The 22,628-nt window shown below is 49.8% G+C and overlaps 1 protein-coding gene and 1 pseudogene across 1 annotated transcript in view; one reads left to right on the top strand and one right to left on the bottom strand.

Annotated features, from left to right (window-relative positions):
• CSMD2 (CUB and Sushi multiple domains 2) overlaps nucleotides 1-22,628 on the bottom strand; it is a 661,886-nt gene that overhangs the window by 332,014 nt on the left and 307,244 nt on the right. Inside the window, exon 6 of the mRNA XM_065872671.1 lies at nucleotides 11,219-11,331. Within this exon, the coding sequence (XP_065728743.1) occupies nucleotides 11,219-11,331 (113 nt within the window). The remainder of the gene's footprint in view (nucleotides 1-11,218; nucleotides 11,332-22,628) is intronic.
• LOC136129919 (60 kDa heat shock protein, mitochondrial pseudogene) lies at nucleotides 1,653-3,190 on the top strand (annotated as a pseudogene).

Raw genomic sequence — 22,628 nt, forward strand, 5'->3', positions numbered from 1 at the left:
CACCAATAACACAACCTCTCAAAAAACATATGTCCAGGCCCAGGTGGCCTATGCCATCCCCAGAACTGATGAATGGGTCAGAAAGCGACCTGGCTAGGGGGGTACCCACCTGGCAATATCCACATCGCCAGGGATCTTAGTGTCCAGAAACCACCTCCATATACCGGGGTCGCAGTAGTTTGGCAATACCAGGGAAGCACTCGCACACTGAATTACAGACAGCTAATTTGTCTTCGTCTTACCAAGTGTGTGGTGGGTGACCATGGAAGATGGAGCACCATGGGAAATCAGCCTTGAAATGAGCTTGTAGAAGAACTAGCTGGACAGACCAGGGCAGACCTGGTGTGAAGGGTCAGAGAACAAGGGTACTTCTCTCTCTAGGTCTCCACAGCGCACTTCTCTCTCTAGGTCTCCACAGCGCACTGCTAACAGAACTAAGCAGAAAGCAAGGGCAAAACAGCAAGGACCTAGAGAATTTCTGAGGTGTATTTGTTCTTGTTTGAACATTCATTCACGGAGCGCCCACTAGCGTAGCACCTATGGTATTACACTGAAGCGCTCGCCTCTAAAGAGGATTCTGTAATTACTGGCGCAGTGGAGAAAAAGTGTAGCCTGGGGCTGGCTCCTTGGTCCTGGCTACACTTGAATGCACACCCCCGGCGCACATATGCACGCCACACATCCATGCACGCATGCACATCCGTGTGTACAACCAGTGCACCCACAAGAACACATTTACGCCCCTGTGTATGTATGGCTACAAACCTTTACATACAAATATAATTCACACTTATACATGTGTTTGTACTGTATGTGAACAAAGTCAGGACTCCCAAGAGAAAAGTGCTGGCTTTAACTGGTTGACGGAAATCTAAGCAGGTACACTCATCTCCTCTGAATGATAATGACTAACAGAGACTGCCAGGCTGCTCCGTTCATCCTTTATATTCTGGTTAATTACAAGACATTTCCCCACTGTTGTAAAGGTTAGCGGAACACACGGTACACATTTAGCTGGAAGAATCTGGCGATACAAATGCCTCTGTAGTCGGCAGCATCAGTTATTGGGCCGAGCTAGTGGGAGACAAGGACCTGTTAGTGGAGGAGACAGGAGAGGGGGGCCTAACCTGCCTCCATGGCTCTGGGGACCGAGAAGTGCATGGAACCTATGGCTTCTTCTCATCCCAGTGGATTCAGACTTCCCTCCACAACAGTGAGCCCCTGCTCTCAGCCTGATCACTCGCCTTTCCCCATCACCTGGCTGTCCTGCTGGCTGGACCATCCCTTCATGTCCTCCCACATCCACATCCACACCAAATCCAGTTCATTCAGCCTCAGAAGATTTCTCCAGTGTGTATCCTTCTTTCAGTGTTCTAAGCCGTTCCTGCCCTAAACTCATCCTGTTTTTTGCTTGGTTTTGGTTCACCGATTCACTGTCTCTGGCCCATCTTAAAAAATGTTGCAGACAGTCATCTTTTAAAAATGGCAATCTGATTGCCACTTTGCAAACTTGGGTGTGCATCCTGCACTCTGCCCTTCCCTTGTCATTGAGGACCTGCCTCGCTGCCTTGGTCACCAGCCCTGCAGAAAGGCTTTTATTACTCACTGCCTTTTGCTGGACAAAGCCAGGTTCTGGCGCACCGGATCCTCATCTCACTGAGATTCATGCCAAAGATATAAAATTCGGTGCAGATGCCTAAGACCCAATGCTTCAAGCTGTAGACCTTCTAGCAGATGGGGAAGCCCTTACTACGGAGAAGAACAGTGGGAAGAACAGTGATTACAGAACAGAGCTGAAGATGCCTCAGAGTAACAAAAGATGAGGTATCTGTTGCCAGGTCAACTGACTTAAAGGATAAATATAAAACTATCACACCAGACTAGATCGGGATGCTGCCGACACAAATGAAGAGGCTGGAGTGGCACCACCACTGCTACTGCACTGGCACTCTTGATTGCCATGGAAGGCTTCAAGAAGATTAGCAAAGGTGCTAATCCGGCGGAAACCAGGAATGGTGCGAGGCTGCGTGTTGACGCTATAACTGCTGAACTAAGGAAGCAGCCCAAACCTGTGCTAAACCCCGAAGAGACTGCTCAGTTTGCCACAATGTCTAAAAATGGAGACAGAAATCAGCAACATCATTTCTGATGTAATCACAAAGATTCAAAGGGTGTGCTTACAACAGAGGACAGGAAAACACTGTATGATGAATCAGGAACTGAAGGCACAAAAGTTGACTAAGATTACATATCTCTCTGCTTGAATAATACATCAAAAGTGCAGAAACGGGGATTCCAGGATACTGATGGTTTCTGGTATCCACTCTTGAAATTGCCAATGCCCAGTGAAAGTCTTTGGTTATAACTGTTGAAAATGCCCTCAGTACACTCAATTGGAATAGGATGAAAACTGGCTTTTGGGTTATAAGAGCCCAAGCTCCAGGTTTTGGTGTCACAGAATGAACCCAACAAGGCTGATGCTGCTGATGGTGTGGTATTTGGAAAAGTGAGCTGGACCCTCAATCTTTAAGAGGTTTTGCTTCATGACCTAGGAAAAACTGGAGAGGTTATTGTGACCAAAGGTGATGCCACATTCTTGCAAGGAAAAGGTGACAATATTGAAATTGAGAAACATAGTTAAGAAATCACTGAGCAGTTAGAATGTTACTGTTAGTGACCATGAAAAAGAAAAACTAAATGAACATCTGGCAAAACTTCAGATGGAGTAACTCTGCTGAAGATTGCTAGGACAGGTGACGTGGAAGACGAAAAAAAAAAATAGTCCCAGATGCTCTGAATGCCACAAGAGCTGCTGTTGACAAAAGAGTCACCTGGATGCTTTGCTTCAGTGCGTTCCAGGCTTGGATTCACTGATCCAGCTAAATGAAGAGCAAAAAATTGGTACAGAAATCATTCAAAGAACACTCAAAACTCTGGCAATGACCGTTGCTAAGAATGCAGGTGTTGAAGGATAACGGATAGTTGAGAAATTTTTGCAAACTTCCTCTGAAGCTGGTTATGCACCATGCTGGGCAATTTTTAAAATATGGTGGCAAAAGGAATCGTCAACCCAACTCAGATGGTAAGTAGTGCTCTGCTGGGAGATGCTGGTGCAGTTTTTCGGTTAACCACAGCAAAACTCGCTGTGCCGCTGGAATTGCTAAAGGAGAGGAGGACCCTGGCATGGTAGATGGGGGGCAGCATAGGGGGTGGCCCATGTTCTAATTCCTAGGAGCTATTTAAAATATTTTTTATTTTATATTGGAATATAGTTGATTAACAGTGTTGTGTCAGTTTCAGGTGTACCGCACACTGATTCAGTTATAACCCTAACCCTAACCCTACTGTATAGCACAGGGAACTCTGCTAACACTCTGTAATAACCTAAATGGGAAAAGAATTTGAGAAAGAATAGAGACATGCTTTGCTATTAATAATGGGCTGTGCAGCGGTCTTCATGAACAGCTTCCCAGAAGTCAGCTGGAGGAGACGACCGGAAGAAGAATGTTTAAGGGAATCTCTATGGCCATCAGTTATTGGTTTCAGTTGCCTTTGCAACACTTTCCTCTCTCCATGGAACATCCTTTCTCCTCTTTTCTGCTCGGCTACCTCTTGTTGGAAGGTCTCACTCAGAGGTTACTTCTTCTCTGCCTCTCTGTCTACGTCTCAGGGAGTAGCCAGTGCCCTCTCCAGGCTTCATTCGGACCTCTGCTGAAGCCCTCATTACACGGGAACAGCAGGTCTGCTTCTAGCCATTTGCCTCATGAGCTCCTATGTCTGCATCCCGGGACTGACACAGAGCCAGGCAGATAGAAGGTTTCCAATAAGGGTTTGATGACGGAGTGGATGAATGACCCACTGTTACAGAATATGTGCTTTGAATTAATTTCTGGCAAAAGGAAGGGGTTACACTTGAAGCCTGGTGAGGTGAGGGGCATCACGTATGTGTTCACGCTCACTTTTCAGTTCAGGCCCACTTTTTTTTTTTAAGATTTTTTTTTTTATGTGTACCATTTTTTAAAGTTTTTATTGAATTTGTTACAATATTGCTTCTGTTTTACGTTTTGGTTTTTTGGCCGTGAGGTGTGATCTTAGCTCCCCGACCAGGGATCGAACCCTGCGTTGGAAGGTGAAGTCTTAACCACTGGCCTGCCAGGGAAGCCCAGGCTCCCTCTTGATTGAATTCAGGAGCTTGGCTTTGTAGGTACCCGGCCCTGGGCTCCTGAGACTTGTGCTGAGGCCCCCAGAGGCCCAAACCTGGAAGTGAGGCTGGTAAGGGTCTGGCAGCTCAGAGGGCTGCCAAGAATAGGACAGATGAGTCAGAGCTTGAGCCATGGGACACCTGAGGCATTTTTGCTCTGGCCCAGGACTGTGGATCGATCACAAGTAAGAACGCAACATGTTCATGTGAAAAACAGAAGCTTCAGCTTGTTACCGTAAAAAGCCTCAAGCATCTCAGTAAATGCAAATTGTTCTCAAATGGAAAAGTTTATTTGGCAGACAATTGAGACACAGCACAGGACTTCTAGAAAGCAGAATATCTTCCAGTCTCCTGGTCACCAGGGTTGACTTGACAAGACAGGCAGTAAGAAGGGACAGCGGGGCCAGGCTGGGATCTGGCTGAAGGGAGGGACGGACACTAGAAGATGATCATGAGGTCAGAGTGGCAGCAAAGGGAACACGTGTGAGAAGGAGCCAGAGCGGGCAGCTCGCTCTCACTGCACAAGGGTCTCCCATACAACAAACAGGGGGTCAAGGTGACTGATGGGGTAGGAAGCTTCAAGTTTCCATTTCTTGAGTGACTGCTACGTGTCCAATATTTTACCAGGAGCTCCTTTAATTTCCAGTAGCCCTGTGGGGTTAATATTATTCCCTCTACAGACGAGGAAAGCAATAATGAGCGGTGCTATCCTTCCTGCCGGGGAAGCCCCTCACCCTTTGTGATCATTGGCCACTGTGGGCATTTAAAAAAAGGCTCTTCTCACTGTCATCCCTTTAGGCTTAAAAAAATAAAAGCGGAACAACCAAGAAAGCAATTAACACTCTGAGAAGGACTGGAAATACTCCTCGCTTGGAGACAGAGGGATTGATTATACAACCTCAGTGGCCTTCCCAAACCGGAAGGAACCTTATAGAACCTCAAGTCCTGGGGTTGCCAGGTACAGGAACCTCTTTTAATCTGCTTAGGTAAATGCCTGCTACAAATAGGTCAAAGAGAGAATTCTCTGGTTGAAGCTGGGGTGGAAATCCCACCTGCTCAGCCCCTAGCAAAACAGCTGCTGGGAGAACCCCTTGGCCTCCAAGGAACCCACTTTAAAAGCTCACTCTCTTGGGCCCATATTACACACATGGGGAGGACTCGTGCCCTAAGAGGGGATTGGCCGCCTCAGCCTCTACTTTGCCTTTATCTCTAGACTAGACCTTTCTTCTCTGAGCTACAGATGGACAGAATAGCCAAGTACTTATTAGATAGTCTCTCAACCCCTGATGTCCCAGAATCAATGTGTCTCAAGCAAAATCCATCCCCCACCTCCCTGTGCCAGAGGCTACCTTGGTGAATAGTACTTTTTTTTTTTTTTTTACACTCACTTACTCAAGCTAGAAACCTAAGATTCACCCCTGACGCATTCATCTGCTTTCCCCATCCCCCCTCACTCCCAAATCTGACGAGTCCTGAGTCCAGGGAGGTTTGCCATGGAAAGGTCCCTTCTGGTCTGTCTGCCCCTCTCCCTCTCCACCGCCTCTGCCTAAACTCTGGATCCTCATCATCCTCATTCTCCAGAACTCTTAACTGTCCCCCACTAGTTTCATTCTAGAGCAAAGATTTTTCTAGAATGAAAACATGATCACACCTTCCCTCTTGTTAAAACTTCTGATCACCTCTCATCACCATGGAACCAAGCCCAGCTTTACTGCAGCTTTTTACGACGAGACCCCCACCTCTCTTTCCGGCCTCGTGACCCCGCTACCCCTCACTGCTTTGTTTTTTTTTTCCTTGTTGTTTGTTTGTTTGTTTTTGCTGTACGTGGGCCTCTCACTGTTGTGGCCTCTCCCGTTGCGGAGCACAGGCTCCGGATGCGCAGGCTCAGCGGCCATGGCTCACGGGCCCAGCTGCTCCACGGCATGTGGGCTCCTCCCGGACCGGGGCACGAACCCGCGTCCCCTGCATCGGCAGGCGGACTCTCAACCACTGCACCACAAGGGAAGCCCCCTACTGCTTTGGACTGCAGACTTCGCTCTAGGTCGGCAAATGTTTTCTGTAAAAGGTCTGTAAGTAAATATACTAGGCTGTGGCCCATCGTCTCAGGTGCAAACTACCCAACTCCGGTAGCACTGAAGCAGTTGTAGACAATCTATGAATGAGTGTAACTGAGTTCCAAGAAATCTTTACTTATGGACACTGAAATTTGAATTTCATGTAATTTTTATGTGCTATGAAATATTCTTCTTCTTCTGATTTTTTTCCTCCAACTATTTAAACATGTAAAACCCATTATTAGCTCAAGAACCATATGAAAACAGACAGAGCGCGAGGTCTGGCCTGCAGGCTATAGTTTGCTGACCTGTGCTCCAGACACACACAGATACTTGTGGTTCCTTAGACTTAGCACTTTCACGCAACCTCGCTTCAGCTCTACCTGGAATGCTCCTTTCCATTGTCTGTCTGGCATCTTTCTGAGACTCACCACTGAAGTCACTGCCCTTTTCCGGCTCTCCTTAAGTGTGTCTAGCAAAACGAAGTGCTTCCTTATCTCCAGTCCTAGAACCCTTCATCAGGCCTCAACTATAGCTCTTCTCATGTGGCAGAGAAGTTGTAGATTCATGTCTGTTCCTCTCTTGAACGTGCTCTCCTTGAGAGCAGAGACTGGTCTCGTTGTGTTCATCTTTCTGTGCTGTCACGTGGTAGTGTCACATGGGACACGCTTGTTAAATGAAATACAATTGCCCACCTTCCGACAGCCAGCTCCCGGCAAAGCAAGCCTAGAACTCAGATCCTCTGATACCGTGTGGTATTGGTTAAAATTGTGCCTGGCTATGAACAGCCCTAAATTCTGATTGGATTGAGACAGGAATGGAATGTGCTGTGTTGTAGGTTAGTTAGATTTATTTAATTTTAATTTTATTTTTTGTTTCTCTGGGACAAAACATCCATCGATATAATCAGGAGTTGGTAATTGTTGGCTCTGAAGCGCCCTACATCCCTTGAGACTCTAATGCCATAAAGCTGAGTGCGGGTGAAGCTGATCCCGTGCTGATGACTCCCCAGGTCCATTCTTTAAACTTCTCCCCCCTGCTCTGTGCCCCCAGAGCCAGACCCCTGTGGACGGCTACGGAACAAGGGGGCCCACTGGTCAAACTGGTCAGTCTCCCAGGGCATAGAGCAGACTGTTCTCTTGTTGCTGGTTTCCTATTGGGTTGGCAGATGGGAGGCACAGCAGATGTGAGGGAGGGAGATGGGCAAGATCTGGTTACAGATTCCTGGGGCCCCCTCCTCCTGCACTGGTTACTGATTCCCAGGCCCCCTCCTCTTGCACTGGTGACAGATTCCCGGGCCCCCTTCTCCTGCACTGGTTACTGACTCCTGGGCCCCCCTCCTGCACTGGTTACTGACTCCTGGGCCCCCCTCCTGCACTGGTTACTGACTCCTGGGCCCCCCTCCTGCACTGGATACTGATTCCCAGGCCCCCTCTTCTGCACTGGTTACTGATTCCCAGGCCCCCTCCTCTTCCACTGGTTACTGACTCCCAGGCCCCCTCCTTCTGCACTGGTTACTGGTTCCCAGGCCCCCTCCTCTTGCACTGGTGACAGATTCCCGGGCCCCCTTCTCCTGCACTGTTTACTGACTCCCGGGCCCCCCTCCTGCACTGGGTACTGATTCCCAGGCCCCCTCTTCTGCACTGGTTACTGACTCCCAGGCCCCCTCCTTCTGCACTGGTGATATTTCCAGGTCCCTCTTCCTGCACTGGTGACAGATTCCTGGGCCCCCTCCTGCACTGTAGTTTGGCAGTGGTCAGGCTCAGCTGTGCCGGGCGGCCCCCCTTCAATGGCTCTGGCTCTTGCTCCTCTGTCCCCTGGCCCTTTCTCTACTGTGGTAACGGTCTCTCTGTCGTTCATTCTCCGGGTAATCTCATTAAAAAGAAACCCTCTGGGGTTTCCTTTAATCTCACCTTTACCTCTGTAATGGGACCCTTCACTAAACCTTCTTCAGTTAAAGCCATGCAGTAAGTATGCTCCCGTCTCCTACTAGACCCCTGGCTGAAAGCTCTCTCTGCTACTCTTTGGGACTGAACTTGCAAGTAGCAAAACTTAGAATGGTCTTTAGTGGTTCCAAAGTTTTCCCTCCTTTAGAGCAATGTTTCTCATTCGGGGGTGATTTTGCACTCAGGGGACATTTGGCAAAGTCTAGAGACTTTTTGGTTGTCGTGTGTGTGTGTGTGGGGGGGGCGTTGCTGGCATCTAGCATCTAGTGGGTAGAGGCCAGGGATGCCGCTAAACATCCTGCAGTGCGTGGGGCAGGTTCCCACAACAGAGGATCATCCAGGCCACGATGTGAGTTGTGCAGAAGTTGAGAAACCCTGCATTATAAAGCTACCAACTGAGCTTCCAAATGATTATTGTAGACCCTTGCACTGTATACCCTGAGTCTGGAAAACACGAGAGAAAGTTCACAGGGGAGAATCATGTATGAACACAACCAGTATACAGCGCAATATGTTAGGATGCCAGACCCAGATGAACACGGCTGGGGTCCACGCTCAGACTCCGACATTCTATCGAGGAGACCTTGAGCCAGATACCTCCCCTCTCTGCAACTCTCGCTCCTCACCTGTAAAACGGGGCTAGTAGTAGTACCTGCTTTACACAGTTGCTGTTAGGCCTGAATGAAGTAATACATGCCAAGTTCTTGAAACCCAGAGAGACACGCTGGCACACACCAGTGTGCAAATCCTGTTCTGGGCTGTCTTGGGCGGAGTCAGAGAGAGAATAAGAAAGGGCCTGCTTTTGAGAAGTTCATAACTAAAACCGCTTTTCAGATTGTGGGTTGTTCCCTGCTACAGACTTGTGAAATTGATTTCGAGGTTGCAACTAACATTAAAAATTGGAAAAGAAATTTTCAGGGTGCCTCACCCTTACTAAGGGTAAATACCACTTGGTGACATTTTCCTTTTAGCTCTGCAGATATATATGTGTGTCCTGGGTTGCGACGGAAAATGTATTTTTTTATGGTGGGGTGAGATTAACAAAACAAAGTTTAAAAGATACCAGTCAAATAGGAAAAGTGAGGCACCCAAAGCACCGTGAGAAGGCCCTGTGATTTTGCAGAAAAACTCACATAGGGCTGCGAATGAATACAGCTTCACCATGTATAGGCTGTGTGATCTGTGCGTGTTGGGCAAGTTACACAACCTCTCTGAACCTCAGCTTCCTCAACTGAAATACGGAAATTAAAAACATATTCGCCACTGCGCTGTGGGGAGGATCGAATGGGGCAACACGCATACACTGCCTAGTACAGGGCCTGGTACACAGTAGGTGTGCAATGGATGTGTGCCCCTGACCTAGAGACTGCCTGACCTGGGTCCTCATTGGCAGAAAACCCTAATGTATGACCGTGACAAATGGGCCCTCAGAAACTTGAAATATTAGAAACACCTGGTACCTATTTAATCAGATGAAACAATAACATTCATCTCTTCTTTCCTAGTTTGGAAGACACAACAGAAAGATCCAGAGAGGTGCTTCACTCCCGCAGAGGCCCAACCTCAGCGGCAGAAAGAATGTATCCAGGAAAGCTCTCGGAGCCAGGCTCGTCAGACCAGGTTGGTTTCCTGTTTATTTTTAAACATATTTCAAGGGACTCCTGCTACCCAAGGCTAAGGAAATGAGGTTATTCATAAAAGATTCAGATTTTACAGGTAATGCTTCTACTCTCAGTGCTGCTTTTATCCCAGTGTCCAGCCTGAAAGCCTGGCCCTGGGGGGCCCCGCTCTGCCGGTGCCACCTCCCGGGTGGGCAGTGTGCTCAGAGCCTCCGAGGTGAGGCTTGGAGGGACGAGCTGCCAGGATCTCCTCCACTGGAGTCACTGCTCCCTCCCGCCCCTCGGCGGTGAGGTGGTGATCACAGCTCACTCTTCCATCAGGCCTCTGTCCTACGCACACCAATATACCACACTCTCTCACTCACAACACAGCCCACTCTATCCCCCAGGGTCTTATATAGGGCCTTCTGCTTAAAGGGTGTGCAATACAAGTTCACATTGAATCAACTAGAACCAACGTCAGTCTGTAATTGGTGATAGTAATGGCTTAATGAGCAACTCTGAAGCCAACCCTTGGTGTTTATCTCTCTGGATAAATTTTGTGTACTTTGAACAAACTCAAGGTTGAAAATGAATGCTGTCATCTACTCCCACCCATCCATTGGATTTGGGGATCTCCTCTAGGCGTGGAGAGCTCCCTGCCTCGCGGTCAACCCACTCATTTTTATGGGCGGCTCTCGGGGTTAGGAAATTCTTCACGATTGGAGCAGAAATCTGCTTACCTGCAGTTTCCACCTGCCATTCTCGGTCTGATCCCTTGCCACCAGACAGCTCTTCACAGATGTGAGCACCTAAGCTAGAGAGCTCCCTAGAGCTGTTTTGCCTATCGTTTGTCAAACGTCTGTGTTCTACGTGAAATGAACAAGAGCTGAAATGCGGGCAGCTCTCCCACTTTATACCAGGGTAGGCTAAACTCTGCCGGTTAAGTGGGTGGGCTCTGGATTCAAAAGGCAGGAGTTCAGATGGTCTTGGGAAACTGCCTTCATTTCTCTGGGCCTCAGCTCTCTCGTCCATCAAATGGGGATGGTGACGGTGTTTACTTCACAGGGTAACGATGAAGATTAAGTGAGATGACGCCGACCAAGCGCCTAGCACAGTGCCCGGCTCTCAGGAGGCCCTTGGCATAAACTAGTATGATTTGCCTGGCCTGAAGACGGGCAGCTCAGGGTACAGCATTCTGCACAATTTGAGAAGTGTCCTCCCTTGGACACCAGACCGCAACGGCACATGTAGACACGCAGATATGCAGACCTCTGACTCTGCAAATGAGAGCAGGACAGCAGAGGCAACTGTACCCTGAAGACACACCGGACCCAGTCCGGGGACAAGATGGCCCCAGGCATCATCTCTGCCGCCCCCCGCCCCCCCGAGGAAGCAGGGCAGCCCGGCCCCGCCTACCTTGGTACTGGGCGCTGAAGCCGCGCTGCCGGTGGTTGCCGTCCGACGTGAAGTGCAGCCGTAGCCAGTTTTTACTGCTGATGACGGGGGCCGGGAGGCTGGCTCCGGTGAACCTGTGGGGACAGGAAGACGGGGTCAGGGACCACAGCTGCCTGAGACCGGGCACCCGGGAGTCTCCCCACTGCCCATGTGTGCTGGGGCCTCCTCCCAGGCCTGGCAGAAGGGAAGGCCGTGCTGGCCCGGCCGCCCACCAGTAGCCTGCAGCCTGGGCTGCTGGAGCTGGTTCCCCCAGGGGCTCTTCCCACTGCTGAGTTGCTGAGAGGAGGGGGCGATCCTTCAGGCCTGGAACAGAGGCCTATTTCTCCACCTTCAGCAGAGGTCTAGCTGCCCAGGAGAGAGGTCCAGCCCTCCCAGCAGAGGCCCGTCACCCCAGCAGATGTCCACATACCCACCCCCAGCAGAGATCCAGATTCCCCGCAAAGGTCCAGCCCCAAGCAGGGGACCAGCCCAGCTCTCCGGCAGAGGTTCAGCTACCCCGAGCCAGCCCCTCAGGGACGCGAAGGAGTCAGGAGAAAGGGCTCAGGCAGCCACTACAGGCAGCACGGCCCTTCCCAGGTGTGAGAGCCTGTTTGGGGGTCACTAACTAGGCGCTGGGTCTTCTCTGGCTCCTGCCCCTGTCTCTGCTCCTCCACAGGAGGCCAGCCCCCACTGCTGGGCCACCTCTCCACCCTTAGATTAGCCTTGTCTGCTTTCAGCCAGTCCGGCTCAGTGGCTGGGAAACCCGGATATCCCCGACCGTCGCCAGGCACTGCCCCAGCCTCTCGACCAGCTGTGTCCTGAGCCAGCTTTCAGGTCAATCAGATCTTTCCTCCTAGAGTTGCTCAGAGATCAAGAACCTTCCATGGCTCCCCGGTGCCCACGCAAGACTGGCTTTCCAAACTTTCCGCACTGTCCCCTGCTTGAACGGGACTCCGCTCAGTGCTGGCCCCTCTGCCACACCCAGGCGAAGCCCCGGATGCCCCTTGTCGCTCTGCTCGCTGTCCTGCACCCCAGGAGCCCCTCGCCCTTCTCTCCTCAACCCCAGAGCCTCCAGCGGGCCGATGCCCAGTGTCTCTCCGCTCCTCCAACCTGCGTCTGAATCAGGGACCAAACCTCCTGATGTATCCCCTTTGGCACCATCGCTCCCACCCCGCCTGGACACCCTGCTTACATCGAAGCATTCCAAGCTTTCTCCTTTTCTATGCCTTTGCCTTTTCTGCCTGGAATGTACCCACGCGTAACCCTCTCTCCTGCTCCAACCGTATCACTTGAGACACTTCGGGATGCCCTCAGATACCATGTCCCCAGGAAGGCCTTTCCTATTCTCCTTGGCTCTGAAGCCACACGGACTTGGGTTCAGATCCAGGCTTCACCGCTTCCTACCAGTGTGACCTGGGACCAGTTAGTTGATCTTTCTGAAAATGGAGGAAAAATACTGGCCCGGAGAGTCTGTGGGAGTACGTGAGAGGCCTTACGGGCAAAGAACCTAGCCCAGTATCTGACACATATTAGCTCAATAAACATAATTTTCCTTTCCCCTCCTCTGTCATGCCACAGCATGTTATTAAAATTATAATTCATTTATCTAGGTGTGTGTCTCCCTGGGATAATGCCTCAAAGAGGGCGGTGCAGACTGGTGGGTGGGTGGGGGAGGGGAGAAGCTGGGACTCTAGAGGGATCGGCTGTGTTATCTTATGAAAATTACTTAAATTCTCTGTAACTTCATCTGTGAAATGAAGATAGTAATCCCTCTCTCAAAGGGCTGCCGGGATTGAATGAGATAATACACAAAAAAGACTTAAGCACGGTCTCTGGAAAATAGAAAGCTCTTGGTAAATGGCAGCTGCTATGTTATTCTCCATCATCTTTATTCTTCATCTCTGTACTAAGCACCTAACACAATGCTCGATACAAAGTAGGTGTGTCAGGATTCCAGCAGAAAACAGATGGCTCGGTCATATGAGAATAATTCCAGTTGAATGAATGGCCTCGTCACCACCAGGGATGGGGCAGTATCCGGAGGCTGTTAACAGGGGTCTGGTTTCCACTCACAGGCCTGGAGAGGACATGGTTATCCCTGAAGGAGAGGGTAGCATAGAAAGGGCCACCATGCAGGACCCAGATCTTCAGTCAGTGGAGACGACAGCCAGTTTGTGAAAATCCCACAAGGAGGGAGAAAGACACACTCTCCTCCCTCCCCTCCCCTCCTCCAATGTACTGCTGATGCTTCTGTCTATGTAGCCCAATTGGAAGCCAGAGGGCAAGGGAGCATATGGATGCAGTCTCACAAGTAAGTCTTCCTAAGCATGGAACAGGGTAGACAAGGGAGGGGAGATGATCTGGAGGGGTGAAAGGAAGAGATCCAGCATGGTGGGTCTCCATAAACGCGTATTAGACAAAGGAACTAACCAAGGAGCTTCTCACCCTGCAAAACTGAGTTTTTACTATAATGAAAATGCTGACATACACCAACCTCCAGGAATATCACCCATATTGCTATGGTAGGAGCTATTACAGAAACCAATTACTGTATTTCACCAGACCCCATTTAAAATACTTTATTACAGGCAGAGTCATTTAAGTTTTCTAAGGAGCCACAAACAGTATTGTGGGTTTTTTCTTCCCCAGGCCAAATTCAATTCTATCTCAATGACAAAGCCTGGAGGCTATTTACATAAGGGAGGTAGAAATAGGGAGAAGTTACGTGAATAATTCAGAACCAAAGGCTGTTCACTGCAGGATGGAATGAGGGGAGGATGCTGGGGTCCCAAGAGCAGGAAGAGAGTAATGATCAAGGTTGTAACCGCAAGTCAGAAAGTCGGTATTCTCCAGCCCTGGGATCTGCATTAATCCCCAATGGTACAGGCTGGAGGAGCCCGAAGGGACATCCCCTGCCTCCCATTTCTCCCACACCTTCACCTGCTCCCAGGAATCCTGATGATAATTGTTCATTCCCAAGGCTTAAACTCAGGGCCCTGTGCATCTTTACTCTGCACTACTCCTGCCTCCTTGGACATAAATGCACATTTGAGAGTTTTCTTGGCATCTGTCAGAGAATGGGAGGCTTAAACGTTGGAATCATCACATTAAACACTGCCATTGCGATGGTATCATGCCTCACGCAAAACTCTCCAATAAAAAGAACAAACTACTGATGCACACAACAACATGAATGATTCTCAGAAGCATTACGCTGAGTGATAAAAGAGTATATACTGTGCGAATCCCTTTTTATGAAACTCTGGAAAAGACCGATCTACAGTGAGAGAAAGCACAGTGGCTGCCAAAGCTGGGGGTGAGAGGTCCAGGTGGGGATTGCCTGGGAAGGGGTACAGGGGAACCTTCTGGGGTGACGAAAATGTTCTATATCTTGAATGAGATGGTGGTGATATGGCATATACACATTTGTCAAAGCCCCCAGAACTGTACATTTAAAATGGGTAATTTTAGGGACTTCCCTGGTGGTGCAATGGTTAAGAATCCGCCTGCCAATGCAGGGGACATGGGTTTGAGCTCTGGTCCGGGAAGATCCCACATGCCGTGGAGCGACTAAGCCCGTGTGCCACAACTACTGAAGCCCGCACTGCCTAGAGCCCGAGCTCTGCAACAACAGAAGCCACCGCAATGATAAGACTGCGCGCCACAACAAAGAGCAGCCCCCGCTCGCCCGTGCGTAGCAGCCAAGACCCAACGCAGAAAAATAAACAAATAAATAAAAATAAAATGGGTAATTTTATGTAAATTATACCTTAATAGAGTTAATTAAAAACAAATCTTCAGTGGCTCTAATCCTTAGAGTCAAAGACCATACCAGGGTCTACAAGCCTTAAAAAAGCCAGCGTGTCTTCACCTCTCATGTCTCCTCCTCTACTTATGCTTTACGCTCCAGCCACATGGGTCTCCATGCTGTTCAAAACTGGCCAGGATTGGGCTTCCCTGGTGGCGCAGTGGTTGAGGGTCCGCCTGCCGATGCAGGGGACACGGGTTCGTGCCCCGGTCCGGGAAGATCCCACATGCTGCAGAGCGGCTGGGCCCATGAGCCTGCGCATCCGGAGTCTGTGCTCCGCAAAGGGAGAGGCCACAGCAGTGAGAGGCCTGCATACCGCAAAAAAAAAAAAACCCAAAAAACTGGCCAGGACCGCTCCTGCCTCGGGGTCTTTACACTTGACAGTTTCTTTGCCTGCTGGCTAGGTCTTCTCCCAGACTGCCACCTGGCTCACCCTCTCACTTTCTCAAAGCCCTTGGCCAAATGCCACCTTCCCAGTGAAGCCTTCCTGGTCTGACTTTTGCCTGCTTTCCCTCTCTGAACACGTCACACAGACTTGCAGACAGACACACACACACATACCCCATTCTCTAATCAAACAGAAGACCTATGTGAACTGGAACACACACTGCTTTTTAGTGCTTCTCTGCCTTTGCATGCTCATAATGCCTTTTCCCCTTGCACCACCTGGCTGCACAGAGAGGTTAAGAAACTTGCACAAGGTCACACAGCTATTAAGTGGCAGAAGTGGGATTCAAACCCAAACCATCCCACTCATGCTAGATAGAGCCTCTGTACTCGGGGAAGGCAGTGGAACAGTTTAGGCTGAATTCTATCCTGTTCCTTTACTTTCCCTCCCTCCGCCTCCTCCCAGGATCCTCTTTAATTTTGCTCCGTGTTAGAATCATAATTAAAGAAGAGAAACACAAAGAGAGATTCTCCCCTTCAAATATTTCTGTCCATATTAACTTCACTATGGGGGGTCTGGGGAATTCCAAGTTCACCCAGGAAATTGCTGCGGCAGTACAACATAAAATGTATTTAAGCAATTATGCTCAATTCTTTTTTCTTTTTGGTAAATTGACTTCCGTTAAATGGGGCTTCCTTAATGGAATCTGGCTTGGGGAGAATAAAAAAAAAAAAATCACTCTCTTTAATGCATGTAGTTGATTCTGGAAAAAGTGGCTTTCAGTTCCTCTGCAGAAAGCTCTAAGCTCTGCTTGCAGTAATAGGAGAGCTCAGAGCAGACTGTGTGGATAGCATTTCTTCTTAAGAAGCTTCTCGTACAGTCACGATGTTGGGGTGCTGAGAGACACGCCCCACAAGACGACAGTAGTGATCTGCAAGGAATTGCTGCCTAATTTTAAACCGAGAGGGAGTAATATTAGGAGATCTTGGTTTAAATCTCAGCATCCCTGAAAATGGACATCCTCAGGGCAACTTTCATCCATTCATTTACTCACCAAGCACATACTCTGTACAAGGTACTCTGCCTGCCGGTGGCTACCACGCCCACTGTGGTTCCCTAGATACAACAGTTTCTGCAAAGCCTGTCATCTACAAGGTTCGGCTTCACCGTCTCCTTCTCTGTGCAGCTTCTCGGTCGATAGCCTCTGGCTTCTGTCCTCCCAGAACACCTTCTGTGGGCTTTATCTCTTAACCAAGTTATGTGCACAGCCTGGATCTGATTCAGGCTTGAAGAATCTTCCAGGGCCAAGCATAAACCACCACTCCACCCCCGACCCACCCGGCCGGGGAGAAAGTGACATACAGGAGGTGCTTGCCACCCCACTCCCAAGCCCTCTGCCCTTTCCACCTGCTGTCTGCTCTCTCCGCTGGGGAATGGAGAGAACACCATGATGCAACCAGGGGAAGCCTTCTGGAAATGTCTTGGTGGTGGCACCAAAGGACACCGAGGCCCTTGTTGGAGGCTGACTCCTGTTCCCCCTCCCAAGCTTCCTTTCACCCTTGAAGTGAGCCTTTATTGACTCAGCCCTGACACCCAGTCTCATCACAAATGATTTCCGTATCTGTTTTTCTTTAGCCAAACGCCTAGGACTCTTGCTCTATCGAGGAAAACACTTTTCCCAAGACAAACCTGTGATGTTACATATTTTCCAGGAACTGGGTGAATGTCTGGGGTGAGTGCAAGTCCCTTTTGGCTGTGGGCTGCTGGAGCACCCCGGCCTCTAGACTTATCTTTGGAAAGAGGCCCTTTGGCTTCCCGAGGTTCTGGTTCCCAGCAGTGCCTGCCCACCCCAGGTACTGAGGCAGTTCTGAGAGGTCTGAGCTACCCTACAAAGATTCAACTCGTGGCTACCTAACTGTATGTTCTGGGGGTTGTTTTCTATGCTCTGAACAAACCAAAGCTCCCCCTCTTCTTCTTCTGGAATCCCTATCATTCGAATGTTGGTACGTTTAATGTTGTCCCAGAGGTCTCTGAGACTGTCCTCAGTTCTTTTCATTTTTTTTTCTTTATTCTGCTCTGCAGTAGTTATTTCCACTATTTTATCTTCCAGGTCACTTATCTGTTCTTCTGCCTCAGTTATTCTGCTATTGATCCCATCTAGAGAATTTTCAATTTCATTTATTGTGTTGTTCATCATTGCTTGTTTCCTCTTTAGTTCTTCTAGGTCCTTGTTAAATGTTTCTTGCATTTTGTCCATTCTGGACAAGATTTTGGATCATCTTTACTATCATTATTCTGAATTCTTTTTCAGGTAGACTGCCTATTTCCTCTTCATTTGTTAGGTCTGGTGGGTTTTTATCTTGCTCCTTCATTTGCTCTGTGTTTTTCTGTCTTTTCATTTTGCTTATCTTACTGTGTTTGGGGTCTCCTTTTTGCGGGCTGCAGGTTTGTATTTCCCGTTGTTTTTGATGTCTGTCCCCAGTGGCTAAGGTTGGTTCAGTGGGTTGTGTAGGCTTCCTGGTGGAGGGGACTAGTGCCTGTGTTCTGGTGGATGAGGCTGGATCTTGTCTTTCTGGTGGGCAGGTCCACGTCTGGTGGTGTGTTTTGGGGTGTCTGTGGACTTATTATGATTTTAGGCAGCCTCTGTGCTAATGGGTGGGGTTGTGTTCCTGTCTTGCTAGTTGTTTGGCATAGGGTGTCCAGCACTGTAGCTTGCTGGTCGTTGAGTGAAGCTGGGTGCTGGTGTTGAGATGGAGATCTCCGGGAGATTTTCACTGTTTGATATTTTGTGGATCTGGGAGGTCTCTTGTGGACCAGTGTCCTGAAGTTGGCTCTCCCACCTCAGAGGCACAGCACTGACTCCTGGTTGCAGCACCAAGAGCCTTTCATCCACACGGCTCAGAACAAAGGGAGAAAAAGAAGAAAGAAAGGAAGGAAGGAAGGAAGGAAGGGAGGGAGGGAGGGAGGGAGGGAGGGAGGGAGGAAGGAAGGAAGGAAGGAAGGAAGGAAGGAAGGAAGGTAGAGGATAAAAGAAAATAAAATAAAGTAAGGTAAAATGGCACATATATACAACGGAATATTACTCAGCCATAAAAAGAAACAAAATTGAGCTATTTGTAATGAGGTGGATGGACCTAGAATCTGTCATACAGAGTGAAGTAAGTCAGAAAGAGAAAGACAAATACCGTATGCTAACACATATATATGGAATTTAAGAAAAAAAAAAGTCATGAAGAACCTAGGGGTAAGATAGGAATAAAGACACAGACCTACTAGAGAATGGGCTTGAGGATATGGGGAGGGGGAAGGGTAAGCTGTGACAAAGCGAGGGAGAGGCATGGACATATATACACTAACAGACGTAAGGTAGCTAGCTAGTGGGAAGCAGCCGCATAGCACAGGGAGATCAGCTCGGTGCTTTGTGACCACCTAGAGGGGTGGGATAGGGAGGGTGGGAGGGAGGGAGACACAAGAGGGAAGAGATATGGGAACATATGTATATGTATAACTGATTCACTTTGTTATAAAGCAGAAACTAACACATCATTGTAAAGCAATTATACTCCAATAAAGATGTAAAAAAAAAAGCTTCCCCTCCCCCGTCATTCCTGCTTGTCAGCGTCCTCTCTCCCCATGATGTGCGCTCTCCTCCCAGCCACCACACCAAGGCATCATCCTTAACTCCTTCCATTCCTTCGCTCCCGTGGCCAACTGTGGCCACATGGTCTTTACTGCACGACCGCAACGTTCCTCACCCGCGCCACAGAGACAGCCTTCTGATCTGCCCTCGGCCTCCATCCATCTTCCATACTCTGTGCGGGCATGTGCTCAAGTCACTGCCTTGCTGGAAACCCAGCAGCAAAGGACCACTGGCTCCAGGATAAAGTCTAAGCTTTTTCATGTCTTCCCTGTCCAGTGACACCCACTTTGAGCTCCAGGCACTTTCATGTCTCCACGCCTTTGCATATGCTATTCCCTCTGCCTGGAATGCCTTTTCCTGCCGCCCGACCTGGCTACCTGGGAAAATATCAGATTCCATGAACCTAACAAAATGCCTCCTTTCCTCCACCTCTCCCTCTCCCTGCCCCTGTGGGAGGAGCAGTGCCCTCCATGTGTCCACTCTGCACCTTGGACATGCCCCACGGCTGTACTGAGCACAGTAGGCTTTAATCATCTTTTGACCTGATGACCACCTCCCTGACTCGAAGGCGAGCTCCATACACGCGGGGACAGAATTTTCTTTGTCTCTGTGTGTCCAGCAACAGCACAGTGCCTGGCACACAGAAACAAATCAGTTCCATAGAACCGGGCTTGGCAAACCACGGTGAGCTGTCTCTTTTGTCAGTAAAGTTTCACTGGGTCACCACCGTGCTCGTTCATTTACATACTGTCTGCTTTCAGGTTACAAAGGCGGAGCTGAGTAGTTGTGACAGTAACTATAACCTGCAAAGCTGAAAATCTTTACCTTCCCCTTTACAGACGCCAAACGTAGAAGCCTTTCCCATGATGCAGTCGGTTGGTAAAAAATAATTTCTAAGTGGGGAATGATAAAAGGATACACACATAGCTTAAACACTTCATTATAATGTGAAAACACTTGGAGGGGCATGGTTTTTTTTTCTGGCCAGTCCATGTAACTCAGGAGCAAGGTCTTTCCTTTGACCGTGGGTTTCTTCTCTGCATTGTCTATCTTGCGTAAACTCCACCAATAATGCATCGCTCACCATTTCCAATTCTGCCACAGCTCCTCCGGCCAACATGATTATGGAGCACCTGCGATGTGCCAAGCATTATGCTAGGCACTGGGGATGCAGCAGTGGGCAAGACACACCTGGCCCCCGCCCAGAGGGAAACAGCTCAGTGGCATGCCATTCTCTCACTCACTCACACCTAATATTTAGGAAGCAATTCTTTTCAGAGCATCTCCTTCATGGAACCATGTCAAAGCATTCAACTGAGTTTCCAGACATGCAACTATACTTCCTTTCACACTCATATTTCATCAGTTTATGTGATGTTTAATAAGTCACATAATTATAATAACAAGTATGACTGGTATTGAGAGAGTTGGCAATGAACCCATCTGATTCTCAGAAAGTGCAAGGCTCAGCTGGTGGGAGCACGGAGTGCACAGGCATTGGGGGTGGGGGAAGGAGGCAGCCCGCAGGCAGCCAGCGCTGAGGGCCACAGGGCCTCGGGCAGGAGGATCCATCAAGCCTGGGAGTGCCAGCTACTCCAGGGAGCTGTGTGGGGGGAGATGGTTAAAGCACTTTTATGACACATGCTTTGTGAATGAATGAATGAATGAATGAGCGAACATGCAAACGACAGTGTCTTGCTTTCAACAGTGGGGCATCTTTTCTAATGCTATCCCCTTTGAGATCAGAAGAGTGGGAAACAGCCAGTCTTAACATCATATTTGAGCATTTCAGAGGCTTTCCAGGTCGGCTGCCTGGCTCTGCACAAATCCCAGCTCCAGCATTATGGACACATGGTCAGTCAAGGTGTGTTCTGAATGTTTCTGAAGATCAAGAACTCACCTCCCAGCCAAACTCTCCCTGTCCACTTTGACCCACCCCACCCTTCTTCTAGCGACTTCCTTTTCATCCATCCTGTGTCGTCTCACAGCCACTGGCTCCCGGAAGCCAGGTGGGCTTCTCCCTGGTACCTCCTTTTCTCTTGCAAAGAGTCCTTACACTTGGTCCATCCCAGTGCTTGTCTCATCACACATCGCGCAGGGATGTGCTTCCCCACCAAACCGCGAGCTCCCTGAAGACCGGAGCTGTTCCTTTCTTGTTTGGTTCTTCCCTCAGTACCTTGTGAGTGTCTGACACACGGGAAAGGTTCGAGAAATACTGCTCACGGGAAGAAGGAACGCTGAAATAAATGAACGGATGCATGAGGTCCTGCGGGAGGAAGCAGAGGGCATACATGGGGAGAGCAGAGGAAAAGGCAGGTGAGCAGGGAAGCCTGGGGACAGCGGGGAGGGGCTCGGAGGCCACACGGGTTTCCATCCTGGTCTCCCGTGAAGACGTGCGGCCCCAGCCCCTTGGGCCCTCAGCCCTCACTCTGTTCCCCGTGTTCTGGGCAGCTGCTGGCACCTTCTGGGGAAACTCTTCTCATGGTGACGTGGCCTCAGTGCAGCAACGGTGGAGTCTGATAATCAACGTGGGCAAATGTTCCCTCTGTCCCAGAAGCAACTCAATAAACTCAACAAATTATCATCGTTCTTTCCTGCTCGGCTAATTGTGAGCTCCAGGGAACCCACACAAACTACATCAGGTACGCGCTTGTCCTCCAGACGCACTGCTCCCTGGAGGGCGTGTGTCTGAGCCCGGGAGGGCTGGGGGACAGAGCTCCTGGCTGGGTTTGCTGTCGGGATAAGAGTGTTATCACGATGTCCTGGGGCTGTGAGTTGGGGGAAACACAGTGGGAAGGTCCAGGGAGTGGCTTGGGGCGTTGGTTCCTTCCACTCCCAGCTCAGCTACTCACCGGGCAGGGCTGCTGGGTGAGGGGTGTCCTGCCTCTGTGGAGAGACCGTGCCCATGATGCTAAAGTGAAAGGGGTTGGGTCTGGAGATGGGCACTGGCGCTGGGGGCCAAGCTCTGGGCAGGGGGCTTGTGGTGGTTTCCCCACAGCCTTTCAGGGCATGCCCAACTCTCTCTTCTTCTGTCTCCAGGTCTAACTATCAGGCAGTTCTACTCTTTTCTGAGTGCTAGAAGCCTCTGAAGATCAGTCTCCCTCCCTCGACACACAGCTCTGGGAAGGGGCAGCCTCGTGACACTAGGCCACAGCTGAATGGAGTGGGGTGGCCACGTGACCCAAGCTGGGCCAATCAGCTAACGGGACCGTGCACGCACAGTGACTGACAGAAGGCCTCACAGGCCTAGCTCTCCCACAGGAGATTTGGGGAAAGGGTGTCCCCGCATCATGTCTCCCACCTCTGCTCCTGCCCCCCACCCCATCACTCGTCCTCCTCCAGGTCCCGCTCCAGTCTGACTGGGACAGAATCTAAGAGCAGTCTGGGTCCTGACCAGCTGCTGGGCCCTCAGCTGGCCGTTCCCTGCCCCCAGCCCGAGTGTCTGTTGCCATAGATTAGACCTGAGATCCAGCCTGCAGACCTGATGGTCCCCATGCCTGAAGATGTCCAAGCCTACCCCCACCAGGCTTCACCCAGGAACAGGGTGCCGGCCTTA

Source organism: Phocoena phocoena, chromosome 1 (genome assembly GCF_963924675.1).
Source record: "Phocoena phocoena chromosome 1, mPhoPho1.1, whole genome shotgun sequence".
NCBI classification, from domain to species: domain Eukaryota; kingdom Metazoa; phylum Chordata; class Mammalia; order Artiodactyla; family Phocoenidae; genus Phocoena; species Phocoena phocoena.